This window comes from Oncorhynchus gorbuscha, linkage group LG17, assembly GCF_021184085.1.
Source record: "Oncorhynchus gorbuscha isolate QuinsamMale2020 ecotype Even-year linkage group LG17, OgorEven_v1.0, whole genome shotgun sequence".
Classification (NCBI taxonomy): Eukaryota; Metazoa; Chordata; class Actinopteri; order Salmoniformes; family Salmonidae; genus Oncorhynchus; species Oncorhynchus gorbuscha.
In genome coordinates this window covers 26,154,415-26,175,641 of record NC_060189.1, presented here as the reverse complement: position 1 = coordinate 26,175,641, position 21,227 = coordinate 26,154,415, and the positions used below count along the sequence as shown (strand labels likewise).

Below are 21,227 nucleotides of genomic sequence, written 5' to 3'. Positions count from 1 at the left end.
TGACTGGGAATATCAACACAAATGTCTTGTTTGTTCATTTTGCACTTACTCTTCAGTGTCTGAAAAGAGAGTAAATAAAAAAATGTAATGAAAGAGAAGATACTGTATGACTTAAGTATTTCTCATCACCCTCATTGCATCATATGGGGGCGGCAGGGTAGCCTAGTGGTTAGTGTTGGACTTGTAACCGAAAGGTTGCAAGTTCAAATCTCCGAGCTGACAAGATACAAATCTGTCGTTCTGCCCCTGAACAGGCAGTTAACCCACTGTTCCTAGGCCTTCATTGAAAATAAGAATTTGTTCATAACTGACTTGCCTAGTTAAATAAAGGTAAAATTAAATGTAAAAAATGTCAGTACAGTAACTTGCACATTTGACATCAAGTCCCATGTCCTTATTATACAATAACCCTTAGCACCTCATGTTTCCTACAATAATGACCATAATTTATATTACACACTATACTAGTTAGCTTTAATAACTACTGCTTCCTGGCAGCACTTGAGGCTGTTGTAAGGATGAATCTTGCAGGAATGATACTGTTGATTGTTGCTGAGCAGCATCTGTGTTGTATAATACATCAGATTTGCTCATATTTCCCTGTTTAATTCCAAGGTGAATCAAGGCTCACAGAGAACCTACACAGTTTTGTTTATAGTCTGAAATAAGATAGCATATTGTGTTGATTGGTAGTATCTGTAGTCCTCAGTAGTTTAAGCAGGGCCTTAAGTAGTCTCTCCCTCCTTTTGTATGGTGTGTGTGGCCATAATAGGATGTGTCATCAGATTGATTGGAGGTGAGATCCCATTCTGACATAGATTAGGGGTAATTTGAGGCAGTGGGGGTCCTTTGGGACAATTCTGCTATTGCTTAGAAATCTCAATCTTGTTCGTCACACACTTGGCTATATGCATACAGACTTGCTGCAGAGGATTAGGATGGCAGGTAGCCTAGTGGTTAAGAGCGCTGGGCCAGTAACCGAAAGGTTGCTTTTTCGATGAGCCGACTAGGTGAAAAATCCGTGTGTGCCCTAGAAGCAAGGCACTTAACCCTAATTGCTCCTGTAAATCGTCTACAGTACAAAAATAGCACTAGTGGTATTTTAAGTGCCAACATTTGTCTGTGCTTGGTCTTCACTTTTCTCCTACAGAATTTCTTACTAATCGTAAACAATATTGTACTGAACAAACCCAACAAGAGCAACTATCAGCAAAACCTTGGTAACTGCCTAAATTCCAAAATGATTTAGTGTTTACAAACTTCTAACTCTTTCCGTTTTGCTCTTCATCTGTATATGCGTTGTCTATCCCACAATCCCCTCTAACTCACATGCCTCCTTCCACTATACGTAAGATTTCTTGAAGTAAGACATACTCTGTCGCGTTGGTCTATAGCTTTAGCAAAACTAGAGAGCATATTTATAAAAGCCTAAATAATTTTGTTGAGACAGCACACACTTAATTGCCATTTCTGTGGGAAAGCTTGTCCCATTGCTGTGGGAAAAGGTCTGCCCATTTTGACCTGGACCAATTCCATTTGGCTAATCTCCATTAACTCAGAACGAAAGTCTTGTGTAACTGGTCAGCTGCTCGATTAAGTTCTGGGTACATACATGTATAGCCGCTGGAAGAAGAGGTAATTAATATAATATGAAAAAATGTTTCTCGCAAAAGTAGTCCACTGGGCCTGTATTAGTGGACCAATATTGCCCAACATATTTTTTTTTTTTATAGCTCCGCCTACCTGTAGAGAAATGCCAAAACCATCCTCCTCTCTTTCATGTTGCCGAGACGGTCTATGACTTTTTCATACAGTAGCCTACACACATTTCGTTTTTGTTGTCCTAGGCTACCTGGCTAAAATGCTTGCTCGCTAGACTAACTTCCTTTAATGGGCAACAATGAGGCAGCTAGTTAACATTAGCCTACTACATCTAGTTACATATTGAACTAACATCCTCGCAGGCAAGGGGCACTATGTATGCATTTATGGTTGGGGTCACCATTTTTGGCTGTGTCAATCTGTTTGCACTTTTCCAGGCTCTTTATGATATTGAAGTTGGAACGGGCTGTCTCCAGAAAGCTGTTTTCCAGGAGCCATCCGTCTTGACTCGTGGGCATGGATCTCGCCAATCTCAGCACGTTCTCTAGGGATGTCTGGAGGTAACGCACCCCCGCCAGCACCGACAGTTACAACAGGAAACAAACATTACTGAGGTAATCCTTAGACCATGTAAGATACTGTACATAAAACATTTGTTTATCATTTATAGTAGACCAGAGTAAAATACGTGGTTCCCAAAAGTAGCTGTAGGTTTGGGATGTGTATTTTGGGACAGTCCCATGTAAACCAGTAGACGGCAAGGGGTGTGCCACACACACACACAACTGAGCATAAATAACCCAGAGCCAATATCACAACAGAGATATAGTGTGGGATTAGGGAGCATACAAAGTGAATAAACAATTCTACTAATCAAGCTGAGGAGAAATGGCATGGGAGATGGACCAGAAGCCCAGATAACTTCCCTGCAAAGAGTGCCATAAGCAGAATACAGCAACGTTGAGCAAGTTCTTTATAATTACTGGTTTGCTGAGTCTAAATAAACCCATATGGCAAAAACTGGTTGAATCAACGTTGTTTCCACGTCATTTCAACCCCAAAATTCAATATGGTTGGATTTGCAAAAACCCGTCAAGGTAAGGGAATTTTGTCTTTTTTTTCCAACCCAAATTTGAACCTAAATCCAATGACAGGGTGACATTTTTGGTTGATTTCACATTGAATTCACTTGACAACTCAACCAAATGTAAATCAAAACTAGACATTGAGTGTTAGTTACTATTTTGTTTTGTGTTATCACCTTTTAAATGCTGCATCTTTTGTACAAACCTTGGAAAGGTTTCCCTGTAAAGTCTACACCAGTTGTGTTTTCTGCACATGTGATAATTTGATTAGATTTTGACTATGAGTCTCTTGCAGGTACCATATACTTCTATGGAAACCACATCACCGTTTATAAGGATACTGCTATGCTCACGTCAAACAGCCAGATGGTGAGGCCGCTGGACTGCATGATGTATGTATAGTTCTCAAGCAGGTCCTGGAACTCGATCTGTAGCAGGTCCACAGTGTGCTTCAGAAAGCAGCGGCCTGCCCTGGTGTGTTTGTTTCTTTATAGTAGCGAATGGCGTCCCCCAGCCCCAGGTTCAGAGCCTCATCCAGCTCACTTCACATGCCGTAGCACATGAGCGCCCCCACCAGGATGCAGAAGGTGAAGAAGAAGGTGCAGATGATGTATGGTAGCAGCAGCAGCTTCCAGGCATGTTGCGATGAGCATGTTGGGGACATAGTGGAGGTCCCACTGCCATCAGTTTGTTGATATCCACCTTCAGGAAGATTCCCAAACTGAACAGTCACCACGGAAACCCAGTTGAGGATCCACAGCACTTGGGCAAGCTTGTCCAAGCTAATTTGCTAAGCAATTATTCAGAAGAAATAGAATACAATAAACTACAAATATAATAGACTAGAAATATGGTTTTATAGCATCTGATGTCTCAATCATTTTGTTTACAACCTCAGAGGTTTCACATAACGATGTGATGCCCCATTCACCTTTATCAATACAGAGTTCAAATAGAGAAACCCCATGCTTAAGCTGTCTGTCTTGAACACAGTCACAGGTCATCCCTACAGACTGGGGATATCAGGAGAGAGCACCATACAGAAGGACCTACCTTATCTCTGCAGGATTCATAAATGCCCCTCTTTCAGGACCCTGTCTTTCACAGATAATTCGTAGAAATCCAATTAACTTCACAGATCTTCATTGTTAAAGGTTTAAACACCGTTTCCCATGCTTGTTCAATGAACCATAAACAATTAATGAACATGCACCTGTGGAATGGTCGTTAAGACACTAACAGCTTACAGACAATTAAGGTCACAGTTATGAAAATTTAGGACACTAAAGAGGCCTTTCTCCTGACTCTGAAAAACACCAAAATAAAGATGCCCAGGGTCCCTGCTCATCTGCGTGAACGTGCCTTAGGCATGCTGCAAGGAGGCATGAGGACTGCAGATGTGGCCAGGGCAATTAATTGAAATGTACATACCGTGAGACGCCTAAAACAGAGTTACAGGGAGGCAGAATGGACAGCTGATCATCCTCACAGTGGCAGACCACGTGTAACAACACCTGCACAGGATCTGTACATCTGAACATCACACCTGCGGGACAGGTACAGGATGGTAAACAACAACCGCTCAAGTTACACAATGAACACACAATCCATCCATCAGTGCTCGCAATAGACTGAGAGAGGCTGGACTGAGGGCTTGTAAGGCCTGTTGTATGGCAGGTCCTCACCAGACATCACCGGCAACAACGTCGCCTATGGGCACAAACCCACCGTCGCTTGACCAGACAGGACTGGCAAAAAGTGCTATTCACTGACGAGTCACGGTTTTGTCTCACCAGTGGTGATTGTCGGATTCGTATTTGGAGCCGGAGGGTCCGTCATGGTCTGGGGGCGGTGTGTCACAGTATCATCGGACTGAGCCTGCAGGCTGCAGGCAATCAATGTCTCACTTTTGTTCAGCATTACAGGGAAGACATCGTCCTCCCTCATGTGGAACCCTTCCTGCAGGCTCATCCTGACATGACGCTCCAGCATGACAATGCCACCAGCCATACTGCTCGTGCAAGACAGGTATGTCATTATTCTGTCATGGCCAGCGAAGAGCCCGGATCTCAATCCCATTGAGCACGTTTGGGACCTGTTGGATCGGTGGGTGAGGGCTAGGACCATTCCCCCCAGAAATGTCTGGGAGTGCCTTGGTGGAAGAGTGGGGAAATCTGGTGCAGTCCATTTTTTTAATATATATATTTTAAAATTTTACCTTTATTTAACCAGGCAAGTCAGTTAAGAACATATTCTTATTTTCAATGACGGCCTGGGAACAGTGGGTTAACTGCTTGTTCAGGGGCAGAACGACAGATTTGTAACTTGTCAGCTCGGGGGTTTGAACTCGCAACCTTCCGGTTACTAGTCCAACGCTCTAACCACTAGGCTATGCTGCCGCCCCGCTCCATGAGGAGGAGATGCACTTCAGTACTTAATGCAGCTGGTGGCCACACCAGATACTGACTGTTACTTTTGATTTTGACCCCCCCCTTTGTTCAGGGACACATTATTCAATTAAGGTTAGTCACATGTCTGTGGAACTTGTTCAGTTTATGTCTCAGTTGTTGAATCTTATGTTCATACGAATATTTACACATGTTAAAGTTTGCTGAAAATAAATGCAGTTGACGTTTCGTTTTTTGCTGAGTTTGTTATATGTCTGATCTGGCTCCCATCACTGTTTGTTTTTCTCTTCAGTGACAGTCATCTTAAGGTTTGGACTGGAGGTAGTTTAGCCGTAGTGACTCCGGTGGAGTAACAGACACCAGCCTGTGGCAGCGTCAGAGTGAGTCCAGTCTGCTGGCCAAGCCCCCTGACCCTCCTAATAATTCCCTCTAATCTGCCCTGTAGGATTTGGACGTACCTTCTGCCACCTGGGCAAATCTGACTGCAGCACCACAAAGAGTTGTAATGGCCAAAGGCGTGTTTGGGTGTTTGTACGTTTGGGTCCAGTCAGCTCTCCTTTGAGCCTTAGTCTCCAAGTCAACAGGATGAGGCCAAGTAAGGCAATATATCAAGTCTAAATCAATTTTGTTATGAGGACAATATTATGCTTACAAGAAAATATGGAAAATGTGTCAGATTGTTTGATAATGTGTCAGATTGTTTGATAATGTGTCAGGTTGTTTGATAGTTTGTCCTAATGTGATACAATTAACAAAGTTTGTGCTGCCCTCTGGTGCTTTGATGACACTATGCATGTGTCAGCGGAAAGTAAATGGCCCAAGAAAGAGTCAAGAATGAGTATTGAAAGCTCCAGATATCTTAACACCGACTCCATTATCCTCATGGTGTTATTGTATTTGCCACAAATCACTTTCACCCCCCCCCCTCTCACTCTTTCCCATTCCTGAGCTCTTTTTTTCTCTCCGTCTCTCACGCACACGTCCATACGCATCCACACAGCCAATCAGCCAATGAGATCGAGATTACTGGATTACCATGTGCCAAAGGAGCTTGTGTAAGAGGAGAGTTCCACTGTGGACACACACTGGCCCAGTCAGCACATCCACAGCGATCCCAGGAGCACCGGACCAATGTGGCAGGTATGTTCTGGAGTTCCCAGTTTAGTCAATCATGGTTCTTCAGTGAAATGGCTGTCACTTGCAGTATACTCTCATACTGTGATTCCATCTGATCGGAAATATCAAGGATAGCAGCCCTCTAGGCTTTACGGCACTGCAAGTTAACTACATTCTTAAAGCCATACACATAACATTGGCCTTCAATTCTGTAAAGGATGTTATATCCTATGCAGTATTGTATTTGATCTGAAAAACCAATTATCCTCTCTGATGCTTGTGGTTTGTAGTTCCAGTGTTAATACAGCAACATGACTTAATGTTAATGTATTTAATGCATTTCCTTTGGAATGGGATTAAAACCATCTATGGATATGAGGGATTATGTTCAGTAATGGCCTATTGAAAAAGAGATTACATTGATGTGTAGCCACTGTGTGTATGAATTACAACATAGAAGGATCGCATGACTGCACTGTCTGATTGACTTCACCCCCAGTATGTTGTACCGTAGCTGTGAATTTGTACGGAAAGTTTTTCATCCAGAACTTTACCCCATAATGACAAAGCGAAAGCAGGTTTGTAGAGATTTTTGCTAATTTATAAAAAATAAAAAACTTAAACAGTATTCAGACCTAATGCTATGACACTTGAAATTGAGCTCAGGTGCATCCTGTTTTCCTTGATCATCCTTGAGATATTTCCACATCTTGATTGAAGTCCACTTCTGGTAAATTTAAAGGATTGAACATGATTTGGAAAGGCACAAACCAGTCTATATAAAGTCCCACAGTCGACAGTGCATGTCAGAGCAAATACCAAGCCATGAGGTCGAAGGAATTGTCCGTAGAGCTCCGAGACAGGATTGTGTCGAAGCACAGATCTGGGGAAGAGTATCAAAACATTTCTGCCGAATGTAAGGTCCCCAAGAACACAGTGGCCTCCATCATTCTTAAATGGAAGAGGTTTCGAACCACCAAGACACTTCCTAGAGCCGTCCGCCCAGCCAAACTGAACAACTGTTGGAAGGGTCAGGGAGGTGACCAAGGACAAGCATCTCTGCAGCACTCCACCAATCAGGCATTTATGGTAGAGTGGCCAGACAGAAGCCATTCCACAGTAAAAGGCACATGACAGCACCCTTGGAGTTTGCTAGAAGGCACCTAATGGACCAGATTCTCTGGTCTAATGAAACCAAGATTGAACTCTTTGGCCTGAATGCCAAGTGTCACGTCTGGAGGAAACCTGTCACCATCCCTATGGTGAAGCATGGTGGTGACGGCATCATGCTGTGGGGATGTTTTTCAGCAGTAGGGACTGGGAGACTAGTCAGGATTGAGGGAAAGATGAACAGAGCAAAGTGGAGAGAGATCCTTGATGAATATCTGCTACAGAGCACTCAGGACCTCAGATTGGTGCAAATGTTCACCTTCTAACAGGGCAACGACCCTAAGCACACAGCCAAGACAACACATGAGTGGCTTCGGGACAAGTCTCTGAATATCCTCGAATGGCCCAGCCAGAGCCCGGACTTGAACCCGATTGAACATCTCTGGAGAGACCTGAAAATAGCGGTGCAGCGATGCTCCCCATCCAACCTGACAGAGCTTGAGAGGATCTGCAGAGAAGAATGGGAGAAACTCCCCAAATAAAGGTGTGCCAAGCTTGTAGCGACATACCCAAGAAGACTTGAGGCTGTAATCGCTGCCAAAGGGGTTTCAACAAAGTACTGTGTCTGAATGTGTCTGAATGTTTAAGTAAATGTGATATTTCATTTGTATTTATAATTTTTTTTTGCAAAACATTTTTTAGACCTGTTTTTGCTTTGTCATTATGAGGTATTATGTGTAGATTGATGAGAGGGAAAAAAATGATTTAATTAATTTTAGAATAAGGCTGGAACCTCACAAAATGTGGAAAAAGTCAAAGGGTCTGAATACTTTCCGAATGCACTGGATGTGTTTGGTACATTCACTGTTAACATTCTCAGGCTGTGAGAGGGTGCAACAGCAGGACTATGATGGACACGGAGGATCAGTGGACACAGGCCTTGGCTAGCAACAACGTGAGGGCCATCCTGCGCTGGATATGCAGCCTTTCAGCTGAAGGTCAGATCACTGGACTGGCAAGATTAAAATCACATGCAGCATACAGTACTTACAGCCACTTACTGTGTCTTAAGAATGGTTGGATACTTTAACATACTGTAATGATTCGATGATTATAATATGTGATCATTAGTAACATTTCTTCTCAGTTCATGCTGCTTTTTATTATGACCCATTATGTAATTGCATGAATTTGTCTCATTCCATTCATTTGTTTGTCTCTCAGTGGGAAATGCTGATGTGGAGGCCAGCCTTGCTACTTTCAGCAGCTGGGTCCAGAGGACGGCTGAAGTTTCAAAGAAGGAGTTACTCACCCTTTGTAAGGAGAGATGCACCACAGCACCAGCTATCCCAAACAGAGCCAAAGGCTATCGATCCCAGCTCTTTCCACAGCTTTATTACAAAGGTCTTCTACTGTCCCCTCTCTCTGGGTCCCCCCCTCTCCTCCTCTCCCCTGTTTCTAGGCTTCAGCCGTTGCCAGGGCCTGTGGATGTTCCTGGACCACAGCTGCTTCACCAGGGTGCACTTGCTGCTGCAGCGGCTGAGGAACCTGCTTACCCTGGCTCAGTGGGGGAGGAGGCAGAGCGGCCTGACACACTTCTGGCATGGTGCAGTAGTATTCAAACCCTGGCCCCCCTCTCACAATGATCATATTGTTGCATGAATGATATCAACTGGCTAGTTTGTTTAATACAATGATCTTACTTTGACACCTAGTGCTAGCATTTGGTATGGTTGTAACAATATAGGTAAAAACAGGATTGGAATTGTAGTTTCTATCAAGAGAGCTGTTTTCTGATCATGATTGAATGGTGACTGTCTGTCCTCCATCTGTATGTAGGATTGGGGATCCCGTGTGTAGTCTGCAGGGCCGGGTGTGGATCCTCAGCTGTGAGGCAGGACTACTGGAATGGGATACACAGAGCTCTGAAGCAACACATCTGGCTGGGTCAGCTTGTACAGTGGTGGGGCATCACCGGACTCCTGCCCAAGTATCCCGGTAAGGATGCATACGTTAACGTTATAGAAGGACAAACAGTCAAACCGGTCACTCTTTGCATCACAGAGTTGTTACTACTGTGTAACTATTCTTATAAGTACAATGTAACAAGTGTTGTATGTTGTAGTGTTAGGGTTGAAGTTAAGGTTAGTCTAGTACAGGGTTCCCCAACTGGCGGCCTGCGGGCCAAATGTCTCCCGCGAGGTGTTTTATTTGGCCCCCAAGTTTTCTTATTTCTTTTATTTTTATTTTTGGACATAAGGCTGTAAAAACACCAGGAAAATCAGCTCCAAGTTATTTAAAAAAAAAAACATCTGTTCCCAAGTATTCCCATGATTAATAGAGAGAAGCGTGATCATATACAAATGTAAGCGAGGTTTGAAATGGTTTGTCTTAGTCAAACATATCTGTTTTGGCTTCTTGTGGTCAATTTGCAGTCTACAAATTATTTGTCATTTAGTTTCCGGCCCCCATCCGCTCCAGAAAAAATTGTCCCGCGTCTGAATCTAGTTGATAATCCCTGGTCTAGTATTTATAGGTACACTGACTTGTCCTCTCCTCCTCGCAGAGGCTCAAGAAATGAAGCGGATCTATCAGATGTGGAGAGAGATGGATCAGAACCACCGCAGGGCTTCCCTCCACACTCTTGGGTAACTCTTAAATCACTGATAGGTCTCTCTTGCTCTATTTCTGTTTTCTTCCTTTACTCCCTGATCAATCTTTTAAAAATCTATTCTCCACATCTTCTTTCTCTTTATTTGATTAGATGGGAGGAGGAGGGACGGGAAAGGTGGAATACACTGATCCAGGGTATGGTGGCTCAGATGGACCAACAACATGGGCCCATATGGATTTCTGAGGACTGCACAGACCAGGGCTATCCACCCCCTAACCTGCAGGCTCTTCTGAAGCTGGTGCTGGTGCCTCGCATCAACAACATGTCTGTTCAGGCCATTGTATCCGAACATGGAGAATCCATAAAGTGTCCTCAAAGATATGACTGTGTTAATATGGCTGTCATGTGAACTGAACTGAATATACAGTATTCTTGATTATATACACTACACTTAACACAGCCTGTGCACAGCTCATGTACTTCATCCTGGACATGGCACATTTCCTGCAGTGCAAAGATGACCTCCTGCAGTCCTTTTGCCACGCCTTCATCATCCCTCCCAGCTTCTCCCAGCAGATCCGGGCCTTCTGGCTCCTCGACCATGGACACTCATCGGTACCTTTGCTCTCACTATAACGTTTAGTCTATCGATGTGTATGTCTTCCTGGATTTAGCAGGGCTCAACAGAGCCGACAGATTTTCCTATGGCTGTCATTGCCTCTGTGTAGGGCTCCATGGAGCTGCTGCTGAGCCCCAGGTCTGAACCACCCTGGTTCTCCTGGCAGCACCACTGCATCATCCACAGCCTGCTGAGGAGAAAGCACCTCCGCTTGGCGCTGAAGTACATCTACTGGACCAGACTAGCCACAGACACCCCCCACGACCTGAAGCTCTGTGTGGACGTACTCCTACAGAACAGGTAGGTTTAAATACACTATCATGTGCTATACCAAATGGACTACTGTATGTATACCATGTACTCTGGCTCTGTATGGCTCACGGTTTTCATAATACATCTTGTTTTCTCTGCCCCTAAGCCATGTCTCAGACGCCTGGGCCCTCCTGAAGAAAGGTCACACAGGAAGTAACGACATGGTCAGGTACTTCCTCCATGGATGTGAGAGGCTTGGCCTATGTGTGGCGGCTTCCGACTGCATGGAAGCAATATGGAAGGTGAACCTCTTTGTAAAACTATCACAAGACATGTAAATACTTAGGCATGTACATGCAGATTGCTTGTTGTCAGTAATCACATTTTCTATTGAAAAACGGTACCTTTATTAGGATGTGGGCCACTGTACTACTCTGTCGGAAGAGGCTGAAGGTCAGTGTGGAGTAGAGGGGCTTCCTCAGCGTAGGAGGACCACAGGGATCTCTATGGCAGTGAAAGAGCCAGGTATGGATCACTGATTGTGACTCGTACTGATTTGAGAAATATCATCACTGTCAAGTATTCTGAAAGTCAGTGAAATGTTGTGAACTGCAGGGGGTCCCATTCATCCGTTATCTGCCCTGCTGTATCAGTCTCAGAACATCAACACACTCTCTTCAGAGGATTTCATCAGACTCCTCAGGGAATCTATGGTTGAACTGAGACAACCCCAGCCAACAGCAAGGTACATTATTCAATACAAAATGACTAAAATGTTGTTTACAAAACTACCCAAAGTCAGTGTGTGTTTGGTATAATCCGTTTTTCCCTGGCCCAGTGAGGAGGTGACATGGCCAGGGGAGCACCAAGAGAGGAGAGGGAGCTGTCGGAACCTGAGTCTGACCATCCAGGCCCTTAGGCACCACCTCCCTAGACCCTCCCCAGTGGGTATGATGACTGACAGGCTGGGAGAGCAGGGAGACACAGAGCCACCTGATCATGACCTGCCTCTTATAGCTGCGGTACTTTACTACTGTGGCTCTGTCTGAGAGTGAGTGTGCTGAGGAATAATACTTTGGCAATGATGAATATGAAAATAATGAATTTCATTGTCTCAATGCAGGAGAAACCCTGGACCCCGGCACACCTCTCCTCTCAATCCCTGTCCAAGGAGACCTCTGAATCTATGTTCTCTTTCACATCTTCCCCCTCACTGCCCTGCCTGAGACCAGGCATCCCATATGTGTATGGGAGCACAGTAATGCTACAGCGGATCTCATCCCTGCACAGTGACAGAGGACGGTGCCAGAACAGTCAGGGTGACAGCCCTTCCCCCCCAGCAGACATACTCCTTTCAGACTACCCTGACCGGACTCTGACACTAGAGGGTGCCACAGACCCTGTCTCCTTCAACAGCCTCAGTAAAGACAGCATGGAGGTGGAGGAGCTGGTGTTCTCCACTGAGTGTGAGTTCAGATGCACAGACTAGAGGTGTTTTATACTCAACATTTAAGTTGTCGGCTCCTTTTGAAGTCATGTTCTTGAGTATTAACCCAACGGAAATCCACGTTCTGGTCATCTGTTGTTGAAAGTGTTTTCTGTTTCCTTTAGGGGGAGTGGAGGACATAATGACCTGTGATATACCAGGAGACGACGTCTTCAATGTGGAAGAGGAGGCAGTTCCTCCTGTAGATGTAACGTTAGACAGAAGGTGACCCTTCTCAATCCTCAATGTTTACTTTATCATTTCATTAACAGACCATAATTCCACTCTTTGCTGTGGCCAGCATTGTGTTCAAATCAAAAATCAAATCAAATCAAATTTTATTTGTCACATACACATGGTTAGCAGATGTTAATGCGAGTGTAGCGAAATGCTTGTGCTTCTAGTTCCGACAATGCAGTGATAACCAACAAGTAATCTAACTAACAATTCCAAAACTACTGTCTTATACACAGCTCAACCCCTACAATAAGGATAGAGGACATGTTCTTCATGTGATCATTTGTTTGTCAGGCATAGTCTGAGCAGACTGAACCTCCATCCTCAGTTCTACAGTAATGAGGACAACCAATCAGTGCCCTCTGTATCTGAGATCCAAGTGGAGAGTCACAACTTCCTGACACCTGACTATGGTGTGTTTCAACTGTTAATACATTCTGTGTTGTGGCTGTGTTTTCACTATATCTACTGTATGATTTGACTGAGAAATAATTCAATAATTGGCCCTTTAACTAACTGCTTTTGTTCATGTTAATCCAGAGAAAATGGACTACTACAAGGAGGTTACTGACAAAATCATGCACGCACCAAGTGTGAGTGACGTGTGGAGCATCATGCCTGGAGGGGACAAATCAGGGAACATCCGCTCCCAGACCTCCACCTTCTCTGGGGCTGTTGCTGCCTCATCTCACTGCTTCTTGGAGCTGGAGCCCTTACAGGTGACAGACCTCTACTGTCCAATTACATACATACTGTACATACTATGCAGACAACCTACAGTATTTGCCAACTCAACTGGGTTTCTGTATGTCTGTGTTTGTTCAGAGGGCATTCGACCCTCCACCGCTTGAGGATTCAGTGGAATGTTTCCGCCGGGACTCCCAGGATGCAGTGGACCAACCGGAGATCCTGACCTCCTGTGCACTCACTGAGACCACCCAGGATCTGCTCTCTGAGCTCCACCAGACCTTCTGCTTCCTGGAGGAGCTGGGAGACGCAGGCTCCAGTGGCCCAGAGACAGAGAGAGGCTCTACCCTGGAGGGGGAGCAAGACAGTGGGGCTTCCGGGAGGTACATCAGGCCCTTCTCTCTCCAGGACTCCTCTCTGCTCATCCCCCTGCGGAGGTCCGCACGCTCCAGACAGCTACAGGTTCCTGGGGTGTCTCTGTCCCCTAGGACTAGCCCCAGCCGCACCCCCCAGCTCAACCCCTCCTCAGCCCTAGAGACATCCAGGGATAGGTTACCTGGAGGGGGGAAGGCCTCGCACAAGGAGGATGCATCATGCTTCAGAAGCACCCCAGAGGATAGGCTAGGCCATTGTAAGCTGGGCAGCTGGTGGAAACAAGCCCTGGAGACCCGGAGGGCATCCACTGGCCTACTCCCTGCCATAGAGCAGGTATCCACGATCTCACGAGGTAATGTGTGTGTGTGTGTGTGTGTTGGATAGAAATGACAAGCTACTCTATCTTGCGTTTAGAAAACCCATTTAGTGTCACAGCTAACAAAGTTGGTAATTTTGCGCCGATTTGCCTGTATAACAATATTAATATTATTACTTAATATAGTATAGCCTCTAATATCATCTCCCTTTGTCATTGTGACGTGGAACGTTGAGAGAGCCTTTTCTTTGGAACTTTACATTGATGGAGCATTAGAAACAGCAGCTGGCTGGAGACTTGTGTGTGTGTGTGTGTGTGTGTGTGTGTGTGTGTGTGTGTGTGTGTGTGTGTGTGTGTGTGTGTGTGTGTGTGTGTGTGTGGAGGGGGGGATAGTTGGCCTGTTGCTGACACCCAGTGGGGAGTCTATGTCCGGAATGGGACCCAGGTACTGCTCAGAGAGGGGTGATGAAGTACAGAGAGGAGGGGGTGCACTGTAGTGTCAGACTTGTACTCGCTCAACCTTGCCACAGTTACTCATCTGTGACCACCACCCCCTGCTCTCCGTGGTAGGGGCCTTCCACTGATGTTACCCAGAGCAGATGGAGCTCTGCTGGGCCTTTCTGATCACTGCTGGGCCTGGGGGAACCACGCCTCACAGCCCCACACACCACACTAATTCCCTACCTCATCACTGGGACCAGGGCTTAGGAGACCAACACACAGCAGGGGCCAAATGTGACATTTAATTAAAGCTCCGTTTGTGAAATAAAATCAATAGTTTCAGAAAGCAGGTGATCTTGATATTTTTTTTGTGCTTCTCAGAAAATGAAGTGTGTTTGTTAGCATGCCAATGAGGAAGTGGCAGAGACAGTTCAAGTGGCTGGCCATATTGACATACGAGGTCTCTGTGAGGTTTTAATGTTACATCATGACAGCTGTAACACCTCTGAGGGATCTAGTTTGAATCCTTTCCTGTTCTCCCTGTCCCCTCTCTCTTCATCTACAGAAAAGAGGGCCTCTCTCGTCCCAGGGCAACCCTACTCCCACAGTACGATCAACTTCCAGGAGTCTCCGGCCAAGCAGAGAGGAGACAAGTGGGAGGTCAAACAGGTACAGGTAATTTCTCTCTCTGTGGTCCCTATTTCACGAGACCCACACTAACATCTGCTAAACACGTGTATGTGTCAAATACATTTGATTTGGCCTCACATAGAGCGTGTCAGTATAGGGGGAAATATGCTATGGTTGTCCAATGGGGGGCAGTGTTGTCCCAACTTGGAAGTTTTTATTTAGCCTCTGATTTGAATGACCTCATACCTACCCCCAAGAGCCAGCCCATCCCATCCCAGCAGGTACCCTCTCCTTCTCCCTTCCCCCTGTCACAAGCTACACATCTTCCTCATCCGACTCAGTAATGTCATATCAAAACATGGTGGAATCGTATTCAGGCTTTGATAAAACATTTCTTAATACTTTTTTGTTACATTGAATTGGTAATGAATAGAGCCGATGACTAAATGATTTCCGGGCTACTTTGATGCGACATGCATGCTATAGGTACTACATTCACTTTGTGTTTCTCTGACAAAAGTTGTAGACTGCTTTCTTGGCTCCTTCTAATCTCTCCGGCCCCATTTATACCTGTCGCTTACATGGGTCCTTTGTCCTGATCTTGTCCTGATCTTGCGCTGATCTTGCGCTGAGCTTGCCAGTTTAAAATCAAATCAAATCAAATGTTATTTGTCACATGCGCCAAATACAATACTTACAAGAGATTAACCAACAATGCAGTTCAAGAAATAGAGTTAAGAAAATATTTACCAAATAGACTAAAGTCAAAAATATATAATAAAAAGTAACACAATAAGAATATCAATAACGAGGTTATATACAGGGTGTGGGGTACAGGTTAATCAAGGTCATTTGTACATGTACAGTAGGAAGGGTGAAAGTGACTATGCATAGATAATAAACAGCGAGTAGCAGCAGTGTACAAAACCGATGGAGACCGGGGTCAATGTAAAATAGTCCGGGTGGCCATTTGATTAGTTGTTCAGCAGTCTTATGGCTTGGAGGTAGATCCTGTCAAGGAGACTTTTGGACCTAGACTTGGCGCTCCGGTACCGCTTGCAATGTGGTAGCAGAGAGAACAGTCTATGAATTGGGTGCCTGGAGTTTTGACCATTTTTTTGGGGTCTTCCTCTGATACTTTACACTTTCACGATGTGTCTTTCAATCATCTACAACCGTCTAAAGATGTGAGCACAAACAGAATGAGGACAAGATCAGGACAAAGGGTGTATGTTAAAACAAGGTATTAAGTGGCTTTTGTCTAAGGCATGGAGAGATCTAACAGTTGGTGCGTTTGACATCATGATGTCAGCAGTGGCTGTACAGCATGTGTACTGCAATGTTGCCGCACTGATACGATTAGGCGGTTGTTCAATTGAGATTTTAATTATGTAATTGTTTAATTGGGATGTAATTATCTTATTGTTTGGTTGGAGTCAAGGGAACCATATGGAGCCTGGCAGGTGAAATGTAATTACACAAAGTTAATTCATGATGACGTAGTTGATAATTATACCTTTGGGATGCTGACTGGTGGATGTGGGAATGGTTGATGTTCTTTGACACATTGCATGTGGATATTGCACAATTCTAAATTAGCACCCATCATAAAAGATACTGATTTATTCCATTACATTAACTTGTTAAAACACTGCTTAGATTGATGTTATAAAGATACGATTTATTCCATGTTTTTATTCAATATTTTCACTTTGTGTGACCAACCCACATCTGTATTTCAAAGAGAACAAAGCGGTTGGGATTTGATGAATTGGCAGATTGGGAGATATTGATGACAAATGTGTGAAGATAAAAGTCATACTAAGTAGCATAATATCCAAACATCTCCAATTAAAACACAGCAGCTATGGATATTAAGGTTGACTACTATACATTTTCACTGTTTTTGTCCCATGTGACCTCATGATCAGATTGGTTTTAGTGAAGTAAGGTTGCGGTGTTCAATGAAAGGGATGCTCAACAAACAACGTGGATGACACTGGTACCACTCACAGATGTAAAGACATTACTGGAAGATTTTAGCTTGTTGATCAACTTGTGTGGCTCTTTCTGAAAATCTTGACGTTTGTATGGAGAGAGGCAGTCTGAATGAAGATAGCTCGTTGGGTTGAGGTGACACATTGAGATGAATGGCCTCTATTAGGAACATTTCATCAGTGCCTGAGCCCTGTGGTTTCAGTCTCCCTCAACCCCCGGGGAACGATTAATGACCACAGGATATTTCATCACCCCCTCCATTTCCCAACTCAGGATATGAGGGCCTAATTGTGTCTGTTGTCTGGTGTTCTGTCCCCTGTGTTCCAGGCGGAGAAAGAGGAGCTGCTGGGACGGAGGGGCTCTGGGAAGTTGCCCCACCAGCGAGTGGAGCAGGACTTGGCGAGCCATAGGGGAGCCAGAGCGAAGAAGGGCAAACGCGTGAAGAAGGCATGAGGACATCCCGTTACACATCTATACTGTCATTCTGTAGAGTGACGAACAATCAGTGTATGTGTGTAAGATGTATAATTGACCAAATCCTGTCTGGTATTACTGTTGTGCTACACTTCAAACCGCTGTACATTTAGTCAGGTGCAGACTGTTATTAAATGTTTTTTACTTGGCAGATACAAATATATATTTCTCACTGAAAAGATTTGTTGTTTGTCACAGTAATGGCTCCACAGTAATGGCTCCACAGTAATGGCTCCACAGTATGCATGGACAGATAATCCAAATGGTGTGGTTGCATCTAAACACATGACGTTTCTCTTTTATCTAAAAAAAGATTCCATTTTGAGGACGCTGGTGATCGTCACCATGGCTGTCATGGATGACCAATGGTGCAGTGACCTTAGTACACCACATCACCTATACGGTCACCTCACATCATCACCTCTCCTGTCACCTCTCTGAGCTCTTCATCTGACATGTCCTGATTCCTTTGGCGACCCCTCCGCCTCTATAGGCTGCTGGTGTGTACTCTGGACACATCCTCCTCCTTATACAGTTATCACACACACACACACACACACACACACGGAACAGCTCATCAATAGTTAATCTCTCAGTAATTATTGACATGGGTTAAATTATTTAATACTTCACGAACCCAGTCGAGATTAAGAATAGTGGATTCTGGGTCATTTGCGTATCGTCTCAATGATCTGAATAGATGCAAGGTCATTTGGATTGACTATAAGGACACAGATAAACTCTGGACTAACTCATTCTAAAAGCACCATATAGTGTCCTAGGATATCTGTCAGTTTTCCCCCTTTTTAAAAAGGATTTGCCTTGCTGCTATTCCATCTCATGAAAAATGGATGACCTCCCAGTGCTAGTTGCTGCTGCCTTCTCTCCTCACATTTGAACAGTGCCCTGAGATTGCATGTATGTTAGCATCGCTCCCCCTCTCTCGATTTTGGAGGTGGAGGGGGTTGAATAATTTAACACACATTTCAGCATGACATTTCTGCTTGGGGTCTCCCGTCCATGAGCCAGGCCCACACACACACTGCACTATTACCAAAGATATGTGTGTCATCTTCTGGAATTGTTAGGCCTCCCTGCATGACCTCACCAGGTGTGACAGCACCGCTGATACCCATTTGGTGCATGGGGCTGGAGGAACAGGACCAGCCAGTGTTTTGGATGCTTTAGTTTACACCTCAACAATCATGATTGGGATTGGCTGCACAGTTTGTTTTTCGAATCCAAAGAACCTTTCATACAGTAGAATATCTTCATCCTAGTTAAATAAAGGCTAAATAAAAAATGTAATCCACATCTTACATTTTACAGTATAGTAATTCATGATGTGAGCACAAATAAATGGACATATTCTAGGGGCAAAAACCTGTCTGGAAGTAATGATGCTCGAAAACATATCAGGACACGCGGTCTGGAAAATAAATAAATGTTCTGACCACATACATCCAATAACTCCCACTAATTTGAATACTGATAAAAATCGTGGAAACCTGGGCTCTGCACTGCAACAAAATTACACATAAATCATGTGCAGAGCAGACGAGGTTAACAATCCCAACCAAACATGATGGATATAAATTGCTGTCTGATGTTTGTAAATCATTGTTATAAATAATTGTCTGTGTGCGACTGGAGGCACGCTCTGGAAAATGCAGGGCGATTAATACTTGCTATTGCAAAACTCTCCATGTGAGTTCCCTTCTGACCCCTGTAATGTACTTTTTATTGCTATTTCATCTATTTCTTCATCTTGAAAACGAGCGTCCTTAACCTTCCCCAGTGTAGATTCATATAGACCACAGTAAGCCCCATCTTTGTAGGGGGTTAATATAGAATATTCAATCGATTTAGAACAATAAAACAAAAATAATGCAGATATAACAGATGCTACTTTCCATAACATGGAAATAATTTGCAGCTTATTTTCAAAACACTTATCCACCAATGTTGGTGTTTTGTCATCAGAAATGATTTCTTCTGGGTACGTTAACATGTGTGTACAATGTTGCTGTTCTCTGATGTTTTTATTAATCGATTTTAGATGTGTATGAAAATGAGTTTGTTTTACAAAATGCTGTATATTAATGATATACCCTGTATTTGACTGAAATGTGGTTGTCTTAAGATGAATGCACTTACTGTAAGTCACTCTGGAGCATCTGCTAAATCACTAAAATGCCAAACATAAGTGTTTTACATACAGATCTCTTATTACTGTGTTGAATTACTTAAATATATATATTAATGTCAAATGTATAATTTGTAAATGTCTTTATTAAAAATGTCATTTGTTACATTTGACTGTAAAACCTAGCAGTACTACTTATTTCTCTGAGTGAGGCAGATATAGCATTTATCAAAAAAAAATCTCTGAAATTAAATCATCAAGTAATAGATTTTTAACAAATACATGTCTGTCCTTAAACAACCCCATGCCATGGTTAGATAGTGAACAAAACACAGCGATCGCTTAGAATTTCTTTAAACAATAAAAGCTCATTTAACATTTCTGGAATGAAACTCTTCATATGTCATCAAGGGCTTGAAATCATCCTCAACAGTAGCCTAGGTAGAGTGGAGAGTAAACAGTACAGTTTGGTGGGCTTCCTACTTGATGTTGAGTGGAGTACAGTAAAGGAAAAGGCAAGGCAGTGGTTAGGGGTCAGAGAGGAGGCAAATCGTCACATACAATCTTAGAAGAAAGGTGCTAAAGCCTGAAACAGTTCTTCGGCTGTCCCCGTAGGAGAACCCTTTTGAAGAATCCTTTTTGGTTCTGGGTAGAATACGTTTGGGTTCCATATAAAACTCTTTCCACAGTGTTCTACATTGAACCCAGAAGGGTTATACCTGGAACCGAAAAGGGTTCTGTGGGATCATCTGAAGAAGTCTTTTGTCTAAGAGTGTACCATGCCCACTGGAGGGCAATGTCTAAGCAGCGACATGGAGCTGGGTTGGTGGCTGACAAGGAGGTGAGGACAGAGCACTACCTGGGTTTCGCTGGGCTGCCTGTGGGTTTACTCTTTACCAGATGGCTTCACTGTTGACCAATGAGTCAGACAGTTACCTGTACCGCCTTGAGAGCTGTCACCATGTATCAGGAAACTATTGTGTGTGTGTGTGTTAGAGGTACATACATTTAGGTAACCAAGCATATCACAGGAATGCAAATGGTAGGTATGACTTGAAGGCCTTGTATGCAATTTCTGTAGGCTACTTCATTCTAATGGAAAACAATTCTAAAAGTGATAATTATCAAGTGGATGCACATCGATGATTGTATCCTTCCACCAAACTGGTACAATTTGGACTGACATTTATCTAAATGAATTATTTTTCTGAACACCCCACAATATGAAGTACATATTTAACCTCCAAGAAAACATTCTCCCATCTCAGGCATCAAAGCCCTACTATTAGCCCATTTTCTTATGGACACTATGGAGCTCTTTTATAATCATATTCAGACACCTGTAATAAAAGCAACATTTCCCTATGAATCATGTGTCCCTCAAACTAATTCAAAAATTGCTAATATTAAATGTATTTAAAATCTCACACTTGCTATTCTAATGCATGAAATGGACACTGTCAGCGGCCTCATCCTTTTTGATCAAAAGTATGACTTCACTTCAAAGTTCGACAAACATAAAAATTCATATTTCTTGACTTTTCCCTCAAATTCACAAAATTGTCACGTAACAGGATTGAGACGAGGGTAACGGTTGAAGAGACATTGAAGAGGCTTCCATATGAATAGGT

General features: G+C 43.7%; 1 protein-coding gene across 4 annotated transcripts; it reads left to right on the top strand.

Annotated features, from left to right (window-relative positions):
* Positions 1-1,775: 1,775 nt before the first annotated feature.
* Positions 1,776-19,773, top strand: LOC124001110. Of its 4 annotated transcripts, XR_006832738.1 has the most exons (23): positions 1,776-2,216; positions 5,541-5,690; positions 6,096-6,235; positions 8,202-8,319; positions 8,546-8,638; positions 8,784-8,927; positions 9,161-9,319; positions 9,888-9,969; positions 10,086-10,275; positions 10,407-10,550; positions 10,664-10,854; positions 10,973-11,108; positions 11,220-11,331; positions 11,422-11,551; positions 11,645-11,828; positions 11,930-12,272; positions 12,418-12,517; positions 12,824-12,942; positions 13,070-13,248; positions 13,355-13,943; positions 14,914-15,023; positions 17,304-17,483; positions 17,764-19,773. XR_006832738.1 is itself a non-coding variant. In XM_046307672.1 (22 exons), the coding sequence occupies exons 3-22, from the start codon at positions 6,227-6,229 to the stop codon at positions 17,427-17,429; spliced, it is 3,258 nt and encodes a 1,085-aa protein (XP_046163628.1). In that variant the 5' UTR covers positions 1,776-2,162; positions 5,541-5,690; positions 6,096-6,226; the 3' UTR covers positions 17,430-19,773. The 4 variants fall into 4 exon arrangements, 3 of the variants coding, with proteins under 3 accessions (XP_046163628.1, XP_046163627.1, XP_046163630.1); XM_046307672.1 differs by having other exon boundaries at positions 1,776-2,162; positions 17,304-19,773; XM_046307671.1 differs by having other exon boundaries at positions 17,304-19,773.
* Positions 19,774-21,227: the final 1,454 nt, after the last annotated feature.

Excerpts from the sequence above, each read along its gene's own strand:
- LOC124001110 (XM_046307672.1), top strand. Across the intron at positions 12,943-13,069 it reads CTTCCTGACACCTGACTATG|AGAAAATGGACTACTACAAG; the intron begins GTGTGTTTCAAC and ends ATGTTAATCCAG. Across the intron at positions 13,249-13,354 it reads TGGAGCTGGAGCCCTTACAG|AGGGCATTCGACCCTCCACC; the intron begins GTGACAGACCTC and ends GTGTTTGTTCAG.